The sequence below is a fragment of the Neophocaena asiaeorientalis genome, unplaced genomic scaffold (genome assembly GCF_003031525.2).
Source record: "Neophocaena asiaeorientalis asiaeorientalis breed wild unplaced genomic scaffold, Neophocaena_asiaeorientalis_V1.1 scaffold277, whole genome shotgun sequence".
NCBI classification, from domain to species: domain Eukaryota; kingdom Metazoa; phylum Chordata; class Mammalia; order Artiodactyla; family Phocoenidae; genus Neophocaena; species Neophocaena asiaeorientalis.
The window spans coordinates 124,000-136,534 of record NW_020173947.1 but is presented as its reverse complement, the minus strand read 5'-3'; the positions used below and the strand labels follow the sequence as shown (position 1 = coordinate 136,534).

General features: G+C 34.1%; 1 protein-coding gene across 2 annotated transcripts in view; it reads right to left on the bottom strand.

Moving 5' to 3' along the window:
* Positions 1–12,535, bottom strand: part of HGF (hepatocyte growth factor) — an 82,165-nt gene that overhangs the window by 51,552 nt on the left and 18,078 nt on the right. The window contains exons 4-6 of one of the 2 annotated variants that reach the window (XM_024752838.1): positions 12,347–12,459; positions 10,743–10,857; positions 5,207–5,349 (exon numbers count right to left, since the gene is read on the bottom strand). In XM_024752838.1, the coding sequence (XP_024608606.1) occupies positions 5,207–5,349; positions 10,743–10,857; positions 12,347–12,459 (371 nt within the window). The remainder of the gene's footprint in view (positions 1–5,206; positions 5,350–10,742; positions 10,858–12,346; positions 12,460–12,535) is intronic. The other variant, XM_024752839.1, reaches the window with a different exon arrangement.

Here is a 12,535-nt window from a genome sequence, read left to right as displayed (position 1 = left end):
GGCTTCTCAAATGGACAGGTTGATTTGTAGCACGGCAGGCATCCTGTGGAATAAATCATTGCTTGGCTTTCCTACAGATCCGGCAAACTTCCCCAAACACATCATTTGTATCTTGTGATTACTGATTGTCTAACATTAGCTGAAGTGGGAAAAGATATCAGTGTTTAGTTTTATCCACCGGGATCTAGCCTAATGAGTATTTTTAGAAGTTCGGGATATAGTATTAGAATCGTCACTTTTGAACTTTGATTTTTATAACCTAATAGGCCGTTAATAACTAAATCCCTAAAACATGAAACCATTTGGCCTGATCCATCTGCTTCTTTTCGTGCAGGTTGATCTATGAACTAAGACAAGGGACCAATTCAGCTTCCTCTCATTTGATACTGAGATCCCCCAGACAACAGTCAGTAAGCTCCTGAAATATAAATGACAGGGATCCAAGAGCATACTGATAAAGGTGCTCTGGTTGGCCAAGGTCAATCCCACATAGGTTATGTAGTATCACATTTCAGCTTTCCATCTGAATGGGGGTACAAACTTAGTTCCCATTTTAAAAAGAATGCAAGGTTTGATATGTTCACAGAAAACGATACAACATTGATCATTGTTGTTTGCTCCTTTGTATTGAATGAAAGAGTAGAATAGAATCCTGTGATCACAAATAAGGGGATAAAATATCCACACGTACAATTTCTAATCTTGTATAGTACTCAGGAATCAAAATATACCTATTTTGTCTCAGTCAGAAAATGCAGTTTTTAAGAGTATATCCTTTTCTAATTAGAGTGAATAAAAGTATCTTCCGGGAAACTGTGTTGGGGCATTATTTAAAAACACTTCTCCTGAAACTTTAGAATTTTTAATTTTCTCAAGGAAACATAGCTACACAAATGAAACAGGTGATTCTATAAGGTGACTGCTTTCCAGCATGAGCAGTAGATCAGTGCTTCTCCAAACTTTAATGTGCGTAAAAGTTACTTTGAGATCTTGTTCAATAAAGGGCAAGTTCTGATTCAGTGAGTCAGGACTGGGGCATTAATAACAAGCTCCCAGAGGATGGTGATGATGCTGGTTCTTGGACCTCACATTGAGTAGCAAGTTTGTAGATAATTTATTCAATTCTGAAAGTTCTTAGTGTTTGGCTTTTAGGAGAGAATGGATTTTACTTAGACCTTGAAGGATGGATAAGATGTGGATAAACTATAAGGGGGCAAAATAACATAAACGGTACAGAAACATAAATTAGTATGCTGTTTATAGTGAAGTGAAGAGAGAGTTATGAATGCAGGTGCAGAACTAATGAGATTGAGAAATAATAAAAGTTAACCCAAAGAATGTTAGATTTTCGAAGGCAATGAAAGTTGCTGTTGGGGTGGGAATTAAGTGAATCCTGTGATAGGACTGAGATGCTAAGTATATTATAGTTACATATTCTTTGATTATTCAGTACTTTTAACATATAAGAAATCATTTGACCCTTGCAGTGAGGAAAACAAGGCTCACAAAAGTTTTAAGGGACTTACCTAAAACAGAAAATGCCAGATCTGTGCCTGGAACATAGGTCCTCTGACCCACAGTCCAGCGCTCTTTCCATTCTCCCTAATTGCCTCTTTGTCCTACATATTTTAACTTGTTTCCTACACATTCTTACTGGTCATACTTTAAGATAGGTTGAAAGCAAAACTTTTAGAGAGTCAGTCTCCCTGCCTTTGCTCAGTATTGTCCTCATTACCCTCTTCGCTCCTGTTTATAGCAGTAGGTTGCCCGCCTGTTGGATTCTCACCTATTGGGAGCTAGGAGAAATGAGACTGGCCATCTTATTCAAGGATGAAAAATTTGTGGTTTCTCCATTGCATCAAACCATCAGGTTAGTCATAAAAATTACTTCGAGAAAGGCAAATTTTGAACTCATATTTACTTCTCAAACTTCAAGAATTCTAAGACTCTTTTAAGTTTTCCCAGCTCAAAGTCAAGCCGTATAGGTGGAAACCAAGTCCACCTACCTACCAAGGACTCAGGTGAAAGCATTATCTATATAGGAGTGCAAGAGGGTGAGGACTGCACCTCCTGCTGTATTTCCTTTTGACTCTCTCTATTGTTGCCAGTGTATTATTTAACCATTCCAGCAAGTTCTTCCCTTAAAAAAAAACAAACAAAAGCAAAATACTGTCCCAGTTCACAAAAGCTCAAACTAAATAAATGTTTATGTTCATAAGTAAATGAATACCTTTTTCTAATTATAGTTCTGCTCTAATTGTTAATAGAAAACCCCCAAAACTACACATTAATTGTAATATAACTAGGATTAATTTAACACCTTTCTCATATACTAACTAAACTCAAAAATTACTGTGTTCCATTTTTATCAATCATAAAACCACAAGTGATCTGAGTTTACAGACTAAAACAGGTATTTTGAAAATACCTCTCAGACAAATCCACTCTAGTGATTACTTCAGCAAAACTGAATGTTTAAAATATGAATAGTCTCACAAATCCACATTTATAAATAATTGTTTTATTTAAATCTTTGTTTTTAAAAGTCTTTTGCCACACAGAGTATGGAATTACACATTTAAAGTTATGGCAGTATTATTTGGTATTTTATGTGTAAGGTATTTAAAAATAATGATTATGGCTTAATAAAATGCATTTATTTGAATACTTATCATTTTAAAAATCTGTTTCAATGATTAGTGATTGCTTTCTTTTAAATCCCAAGCAAATGTTAAAGCAAGAAGTCAAATTTTATATACCTCTGTTTTCCATAATCTTTGAATTAAATATTAATGGTAATATTTTCTTTACATAATTATGTAAGGTTCTAAATGTGATAAACGAGTATTCATTTTGGAATGCTTTATATATTTCAAAGGTTTAAATTAAAAGAAAATAATTTTAATCTTTAAATACCAGATATATTTTTATGAACCAAAATTGCAGACAAATTTCAGGTGATTATTTAGCAAATATTTTAATATAGTTAAAAAATTTTCAAAAAATATATACTGTTCTACTTGTCCTTTTCCAAAGAACAGTCCAAAGTTGACCACATACTTTTCTTATTTAATTTTAAAATATACAAAATGATGTGATCATTAATATTTCATCCATAATAATATAACCTTTGGAACTTGACATTTACAATATCCATAGATTAAAATGTCTCACCCATCATACTATTTAAGCATTGTGGATTTTGAGGCTTTTTCCTCATATATGTATTTTAATAGAAATTTACATCATATCAACATTATTTTGTATATTTTGTATTACCCATTTTATAAATAGCTATTTTTCTTCATTAGTGTATTGACAATGCTTCTTCTTATTTTAGATCCTCTTCATTAAAATCCTGCTAAAACATTGTTTATGTTAGCATGAATTTAAATATCACAGCTCAATTCACAGTCCCTGAAATATGTTTAGCCTATAGGACAGGTGTTGGGTTACTTCTCTCACAGGAGGGTTATTCTACTCTTTCAGACTTCTAGCTGTTTCCAGAAAAAGCGTATCTGCAACCTTTAATGCCACCGTGACCAACAGCATCATGTGCCATCATACTAATGATCAATGCCCTTTTCTAAGGGAGGTGCGATGACCTCAGATCATTAAAAAATATTAGGGACGTATACCTAACGAGCTAAGGAATACCAGAAATTTTTCCAAGCATTTATTTTTTAATCACATTTATTCTACATTGCCTGTCATTTTAGATATATGCCAATATAGTTTGATGAAGGTTCTTCTTTTAAATCAGGGGTTGAAAAATCACATTCCCACAGACTAGGCAGGCAAGGTAAATGCTAAACTGTTTAAAGTTTGACCAGTTTACCTTCCCTTGAAAACACTGTCCCAGATCAAACAAAACCAATAAAGAAAACTCCTTGCCAATAACTTTCAACCTCAGAAAACTGTGATAGCGGAGAGTTCCCTAAAAGCAGGGTTTTCTTCCATGTGTAAATTTAAGACAAACATTACAGACTTATTCATACAAAACAGACATTCATAACGTTATCACAGATCAGTTTATTATTTTTAAAAGAAAAGAAAAACAATGAAGAAGTTATAGTGAACAGAATATGATATGGAATGGAAAGTAAGAATTTACAAACAGATGGAACTGGCTCTAGCACATGAATTCAAGAATGTTAAATTAACTAACAACAGAAAACAAATTCACCTTCTCTGTGACAGTTAGCTAACAATGGCCTTTTTATGTGATAAATATCAACCTAATACTTAATGAATATTATGGAAGAAATAGTTCAAAAAATATTTGGTTAATAACAAACAGGTAAAATATCTTACTATAAAAATTGGACAGCATTCCAGCCGTAATCCCCACCCCAGGTACTTCAAAATGCTACTAAATTTTGATCAGAATTCAATCCATGTTTCATTTTGATTTTCAGTATTTTAGTTTCTGACAGAACTAAAAAGCCAGCTATTCAGTAGCCAGATAACCAAGAAAAATGAAACCATATACAATGCTGAAATGGTTACTCTTCCTTCTTGCCCGTCATTCAGTTTCCACTGTAAAAGTAAGGACAGTGCCCTTTCATGCCGTGAGAGGAGGTGAAGACACAGACATGGGTTTAGAGTGCCTGCCTTCCAGACAGCCTGCGATCTACTGTTTTGATCTCTTCAGATACCATTCTGAATGGTATTCAGTTCCAGACTATGTATCAAATTTGGTTCACCAAAACACACACAGGGCACTCGGACTTTCAGTGACCCCCTTCCTTTATTCTCTTCTGGGTCCGTATACCCTTGCCACACCACTTCAGAATAGCTTTGACAAAACTTCTGCAGAAGCAGGTTCTGGATGAGTAGAATTAGCGTTACTCATAAAGGGCTAAGTGTCATTCTGCTCCTTTCAGGTGATGTATGGGAGCAGATTTTGAGCTATTATGAGCTCAAAACAGCAGATGAGGAAGCCCAAACTTTTACTCTCCCCGAAGAGATACCTGAGGCTCTTTTGAAATTCAAACTGATAACTTGCTCCATTATTTTGCATTAATCTGATGATAATCAGTTTTTTTAACATCCTATAAAAATGCTCGAATTATGATCTATAGTTGCAATTGAATGAACATCATATTCATTGTGATTTGATTCAATTCTGTTAACCTTTAATGTGAGTTGCAGTTTTACACAAAGGGAGAGCAGAGTGCCCCACATGGCATTCAGGTTCATTTACCTTCTGAACACTGAGGAATGTCACAGACTTCGTAGCGTACCTCTGGATTGCTTGTGAAACACCAAGGTCCCCCTTCTTCCCCTCGAGGATTTCGACAGTAGTTTTCCTGTAGGTCTTTACCCCGATAGCTCGAAGGCAAAAAGCTAGTTTTAAAATGATAATCATTACAGTATAAGAGCATGCAACTTTGCGGGGGGGGGGGGCTATTAATTTTACTAACTAGTGGGTATGTTTTCCCAAAAGTGGAGAAATCCTTTATTCTATCTCAGACCTCCATAGATATTAACTTGAATTCTGTCATTTCCATCTATTCTTAAGATACTTAAATTTTATAGACATTTACCTAACTGAATTCTCATATTCAGCAGCCTTAAGAATGATTCATCTCTGGATTCACTGAGAGTCAATCATTCTAGAGCCTAATTGACATTGTTTGAACCACAATTTCAAAGTTCCACTCAAAGGCAGCAAATGATTGAGGAAAGCCACTTAGGAGAGGACTGCAGAAACACTGCCCTAGACCTTGAAATCTCACTATTACACTGCTTATCTGAGATAATTATTTGTTTGTTTATTGCTTTTCTTATGAATGATAGCCCCCCTTTTTTCTGCACAATTGAGAAATAGATTGATAAAGTAACAGGAACAAAGGGCCTAGAAACAAATTGAATCTGGACTCAAATTTCAGCTCTGTCTTACTAACTGGAAACCCCAGCAGGCAATTTAGCCTCTTTCAGCCTACTAGCTTACCTATACACTGAGTATAGCCATAACTTATAACATCTTACACCTATGTGGTTGTTTTGAGAAGTTCAAAGAGATGAGAGAGTAATTGACACTTAATAAACTCCATCTGCTATTAAGCACACTCCACTTAGTAGTCTTTAGACTGTCATAGTAAAAAACAGAAATGCTTATTCTCTTTAAACATTTTAAAAGTTTTCCCTGTGACTGGGGCTTGGTGCTTTCAGGTTTAGTTCATAATAGTTGGCCATTGCATGCAGACTGCAATATATTACCTTCATTTAAAATGTCTAATGCCCTGGTTATAATTTTGTTACCAGCACACAGTACTTCAACATAAGAGCAGAAGAGTTCAAAGCCCTTTTTATTCTTTTGTACTGCTTGTGACCTTGGCCTCAATGATGCTGCAAGTGTCTGCTAAACTGCACACAAAAAAAGCATAAGTAAACAATATATATCTATAGGTAACATTACTAAGCACTTCTTTTTGAAAATCCGGTTACATTTTCAATATTCAGTTCAATTTTTGCTATAAAGCTTAATTTCTACTTTTACTGACCTCTGAGATCTAAATGGTACTTAAATCACAGTGAAGTCCAAAGATCTTAGTCTCTCAGTAAATACCATTCAAATATGTTTCCTACCCATTGAAACCTCTAGTAAAGAAATAATCATTTTTGTTATGCTGTGGCATAAAATAAATATGGACATGCCTTGGGTACCAAGCAACATTTTGCAATGAAATTATTTAATTTGGACAGGAAATACACCAGAGTTAAGTGCTCAGAAAATGTAAATTATTGGTCAAAAATAAAGAGTCCAAGAGACTTACTACTAACCAAACATTTTCAAGATATCTATTAAGTATTATAAACATGAAATGCCAAAATGTCTTTACATAAAGAGTTTATATCCCTACTTCACTAGCATTTTAAATATTGGGGAACAAAAATTAGACATTACATCTTATGACTGACAAAAATTATAATATAATGAAAACTTATCATGACTTAACAGTTCCTAACAGTAATTTTCAAAGGAAAAATAAGTCATCTTTTGTCTTAGTTTTAGCCCCATTATTCCAGAATAATTTAAGATAATCTTTGTGCCATTGTGTGAAAATTATTTCCTTTCACTTTGCCAGTTCTTCAATTTTTCATAGTAAATTTATAATGAAATACTCATTTTTCTGATAGAATGAAAACTGACTTTTACTTTATATTTTTTTCATAAAGTACCGCATTAATCAAATTTACCTAAGAAAATCCCCCTATAACTCTATTTTCTGAAAAAGCTTGGTATAGTACTGAAAATAAGTTATTGTTGATCACAAAAATCTACATTGTTGCCCCATATGTATCACTCGACTAGTAGATGACACTAGCCCTTAGATAATTTACTTATTCTTTGGGTTTTCAACTTCACTTACGAGATGAATGGAATCAATTAGATTATTATAAGCTCCTTCATTTTATATCATTTTATGTATTAAGTTTAAAAAACTAAATAATGACTTAACACGTTAAATGCACACATATAAAATATCTACAGTTTTAGAGATTTTGTTACACACGCACACACACACACACACACACACACATATACATATACACACATATACCTTTCCAGGGGATTTGTAAAGCAAAGAAGAAGCTGTGAAGAAGTAGCGAATGGGACTTCCCTGGTGGCGCAGTGGTTAAGGATCCACCTGCCAATGCAGGGTACATAGGTTCGAGCCCCAGTCCAGGAAGATCCCCACATGCTGTGGAGCAACTAAACCCGTGAGCCACAACTACTGAGCCTGCACACCTAAAGCCCGTGCTCTGCAACAAGAGAAGACACTACTATGAGAAGCCCGTGCACCGCAATGAAGAGTAGCCCCCGGTGGTCACAACTAGTGAAAGCCCACGCACAGCAACAAAGACCCAACACAGACAATAATTAATTAATTTTTAAAAAATGAAGTAGTGAATGAATAAGTCAACAGTTTAGTAGGAAAAATGCAAGTAGGAAGGGAAAGAGAGAAAGTAGAAATCAAAACTAGCTATGGTTAAAAGATGAATAAAGTTTTCCCACTGGAGTTAATAAAAATGAAAAATGAAGAGAAAAATGTGTGCTGCTTTCCACAATTCTATATCAATTCATATCACATTCCTCTTTAGGACATGCAGGGTAAAGAGCAGTCTGGGTCATCTCTTCTCTTCAGTCTTTGGTGTATATGACTTTTTACCCCGATTAACTGGTTTTCTTTTGTATTCTGAAGTTTTCAGTCTGCTTTTCTTTAGTATCCCATACTTGACCAAGCGATGAAGCCTAGCCCTGCTCTTTGCACTCTATGTGTTCATTCAACACATGTTTATGAGAACCTATTACACACACACACACCCTGTGCCAGTCAATAGGCTCTGTAATAAACTTTTACTCACATATATACTATTTTTGGTTCTCTGTCCTTGTGAGCAAGGCTTTATTTTTAGAGAGCTAAGTGAAGGAATATTTAAAATTGAGTTATATCCAAATATACTTTGAAACATAAATTAGATCTTCTGGGTGCTGGCCACCTTTTCTTTTCTTTTAATATGAACTGTGTTCATAGGAAACTTGATCCATTCCATCATCTGCTTCTTTAATGAATGCTGGGTGGCCAGTGAAGGATATAGATGTAGATATCAGGTCACCTGATTTTCTAGTTAAGCTTCTGTACTAATTTCATCATCTATCATCATCTTCCCATTAAGCCATTTGTAAAATATTTCAATTTAGGGAGTTGACGATAAATCACTCCTCTAGACAGACGTATATAGATATATATTTCTCTTTCAATTTTCCATAGAGTTAATCTTTAGTTAACACTTAAAAGTGTTAACCTAGCATGTAGATATTCCAGTAAGTTGCTAATTGATGAAAATGTGTTTCTCCCATTGAATAAAAAAAAATTGATTAATGTACAAGGTCCTCTCAGCCCTAAAGCTTTATATCACAAGGAAATGTTTGTTGGTAAAACAGCTGATTGGACTGGGAAGCCAGTTCCCAGGGAGATCTATTTCACATGTACTCCTGTAGCAGAGAATGACAATCATAGAGAATTTGGGTTGAAATAAGACCTCTAGTAGGTCATCCAATGCACTCTCCTCAACCAGGGTAGGATTGATTTCAAACGCCATTCCTTTGTTCATGAAAAACTTAGATCCATCTATTTAAGCAAAATGTTTTCCTCACTATGCAGGGAGTGACACCATGCAAATCCTTATGAGAGGACAAAACCAATTACATTGTTTGTTTTGTAATGTAAAGATAAAACTACGTTTTGGAGGTATTCATGTAATTCATAAGTAATGAATTTGGAAAAATTAGTTGTTTTCTGTTATTGAAACACTGTAAAGCTGATCTGCTTGGACACTTACTAGCTGTTGTTAACAAGGCCAAAATCACAGGTTTGATCCCAGTGTAGAGCAACCAACTCTTTTTCTTTTTATGTGGGCCAGTGAATTCCGTTTCTGTTTACTGAAGTAAAATCATCTTGCATAGTTTTGCCCCCCCACCGAATGAATGAAATGGAATAAAAAGTGGATTCATCAAGCAAGTTACTACCTCTATTGCAAAAACAGGTCACAGCATGTATCCTACTGATTTGCTGGGTGTTTAAGGCCCTGGGGTTGTTAAAACATAGGATACAGAGTGACACTGGCTGGCCTCAGATTCTGGCCATACCACTTGCTAGTTGTGCATGACCTTGAAAAGTTACTAAGGATCTTTGCTCTTCAGTTTCACCATATAAAAAATAGAACTAACAAAATCACCTACTTCGTGGTTCTTGAGAGGATTAAATGAGATAAACCAGGTATACTGCTCAACAAGGTACTTGGCACATGGTAAACTAAGTCTTCCAATTCATCTAATAACCAGGGAGAGCTGTTTTAAACTACTTTAGTTCCTGTTAAAATTCTTTGTGAAATAAATCTTGAAAAACTCTGGCTATATATGCCTCTCTAGTGAGTAGATATCTATGTTTCTCCTCCATGAGGATTAAAATTCTCAGAGTAATGAGCCTATGGATATTATGTTTACTCATCTTTAAATAGCATTCATCTGTTATAATGAACACAATTCTTCTCTTCACTATAGACGTTTAATTTCCAAGGAATAAGAAGTTTTCTCTAGTCATTAGGCACTAGGTGAAATGGGAAAGTTGGTCAATCTGAGGCATGAATTTTTAGCAGAGGTTCTCAATTTTGACTGTGATTTAGAATCACCTGGGAAACTTTTAAAAAAATACTGGTGCCAAGTGATTCTGATTTAATTGGTCTGTGTTGACGACCGGGTGGTAGGATTTGTTAAGGGCTTGTAGCAGGTGATTTTAATGTGCAGTCAGGTTTGAGAACCACCATGGTTAAAGAACATTTGGGCCCTGGTTATGTAAGATCAGAATCTGTTCCATCTCCAACTTATCACAGGCAACCTCTCCACTCCAGCTGCAGAGTGCTGTGCCTCTTCGCAGGCAAAGAGAGGGAAAAAAATTTTTTAATTATATTTTTATTATTTCTTCCCAAACACCAAGATCTATAAATCGGGGTTTTGAGGTGAAAAAATGTTAGACTACATCTTAATGATAATTTTTTTATTCTTTGGCTAAATATCAGTTACAAATTCAGATAAGCTTTGGCCTAATACGCTTCTGCAAAGTTGGCTAAATTATTATAGAAGTGTAGGATTATTCTGAAGCACTAACCTGGGATTGGTAACACACCTATAAAAGAGAGGCTCTATCCTCTTTTCTTCATGCTATTCTTACCTGTGTTCGTGTGGTATCATGGAATTCCAGGGCTGGCATTTGATGCCACTTTTAGTGATAGATACCGTTCCCTTATAGCTACCTCCTTTACCGATGATGCAGTTTCTAATGTAGTCTATCAGAAGAAAGCAGAGGAAAATGTTATCACTATGTGTAACATATCTGCTGTGTATATTAAAAATAAAATTCCATTCAAATCTTTAAGTAATGCTTGTAAACCATCACAAATCATATTGAAATTTCTTGCCTAAAAGTTCTACTAATATTTTCAAAATAATACATTTCAGAGTAATCCAAAACAAACAAAAAAGACCATTGAGGAGTTTTAATTTTGTGAGTATATACCTGGATAACTGTAGAGATTAGTCTACCTACTTAATGTAGATTATTCTATATACTTAACTGGACAGGCAAATTTAATTTAGCATAATGATTTGCTCAAATTCACAGACCATTTTAAGAACATATTAAAAACAAAAATTTGTAAACGTATATTGACTTCAAAAAGTTACTTTAAGATAATGGAAATAACTGATTTGTCTTTACATCAGTAAAATTGTGTGGGTTTTTGTGTCTGTGTGTGTATGTGATAATTACATTATGCTGATTATTATTTTCATATTTTTGCTAACAGATCAGCTGCTAAATTATAGGACAATCAAATTGAAACAAGCTGTATATTTCTATCCAATAATAGTGTATACAGTTGTTAGCAACCTAGAAGATTAAAGATGGTTTTATACTAGATTATGAATTATGTTTAGGATTTACAGAATTATTGGGGTGTATAGAGATTATCTTATTTTCTAACATGAATTAATTTTAATTTCATTTAAACATTTTCCCTATTAACAAAGAAATGTCTGTGTATATTACTAAATACCTAAGTTTAATAAAAAACAGTATGATTTAAGAAAACATTAAAATTGAAATAAATAGTATTATCATAAACATAATTCAGGATTATTATTTTGTGTAATGAGAGATTTATTCTGTAAAATACACAGTTAGTAAACATTCTTCAATTATTTTATTATTATAAATCCACTGTTGAACAAAATAAACACCTTGTGAATATAATATCAAACTACCGAAGTAGACAAATTAATAATATGGTCTCAATTCTTTCAAAGATTTTTTAAAAGTATGTAACTAGAAATAGATCCAACTAATTTTTCAAAACCTCCACGTTTTGTTGTTATCAGCAATCATCGCTATAACTTAGATTAATTATCCAAAGTTATTAAAATTTAGAATACTTTAGTAAACTCAAAATTTGCTGTTATATAAAATGTCTTAAACTAATAACTTAAGGTGGCACTTTCTAAAATGACTGTGGAGAATATCAGTTCCGGGAGATGTTACTAGAAATAAACAAAGGGTGGGGGGATAATCTAACTATGGAAAATTTGGGAAAAGCTCTCTTTAAAGTACCATACTGAAAATAGTCAAGGCAATAGTGTCATCTGTCTTAATAGATGAATTGACTGCATAATAGATCCATGATATAATGGAAAAATCAGTTAGAAAGTGCACTGTGGAGGGCAATTACATATATTTTATACTTTGTTTCATTACGAAATATTTAGGGAGAAGCAAGTTACCTTTGTTTTCATAGAGGTCAAATTCATGGCCAAACTCTTTTTTCACTCCACTTGACATGCTATTGAAAGGGAACCAGAGGCATCGCTTTCTTGCTTTGTCAAAAACAAAGGCCCTGAAAAAAATATCTGAATGAAAAGAAGGAATACTACTATTTATACAGTTTTTAAAGAATAGGCACCTGGTTTAAA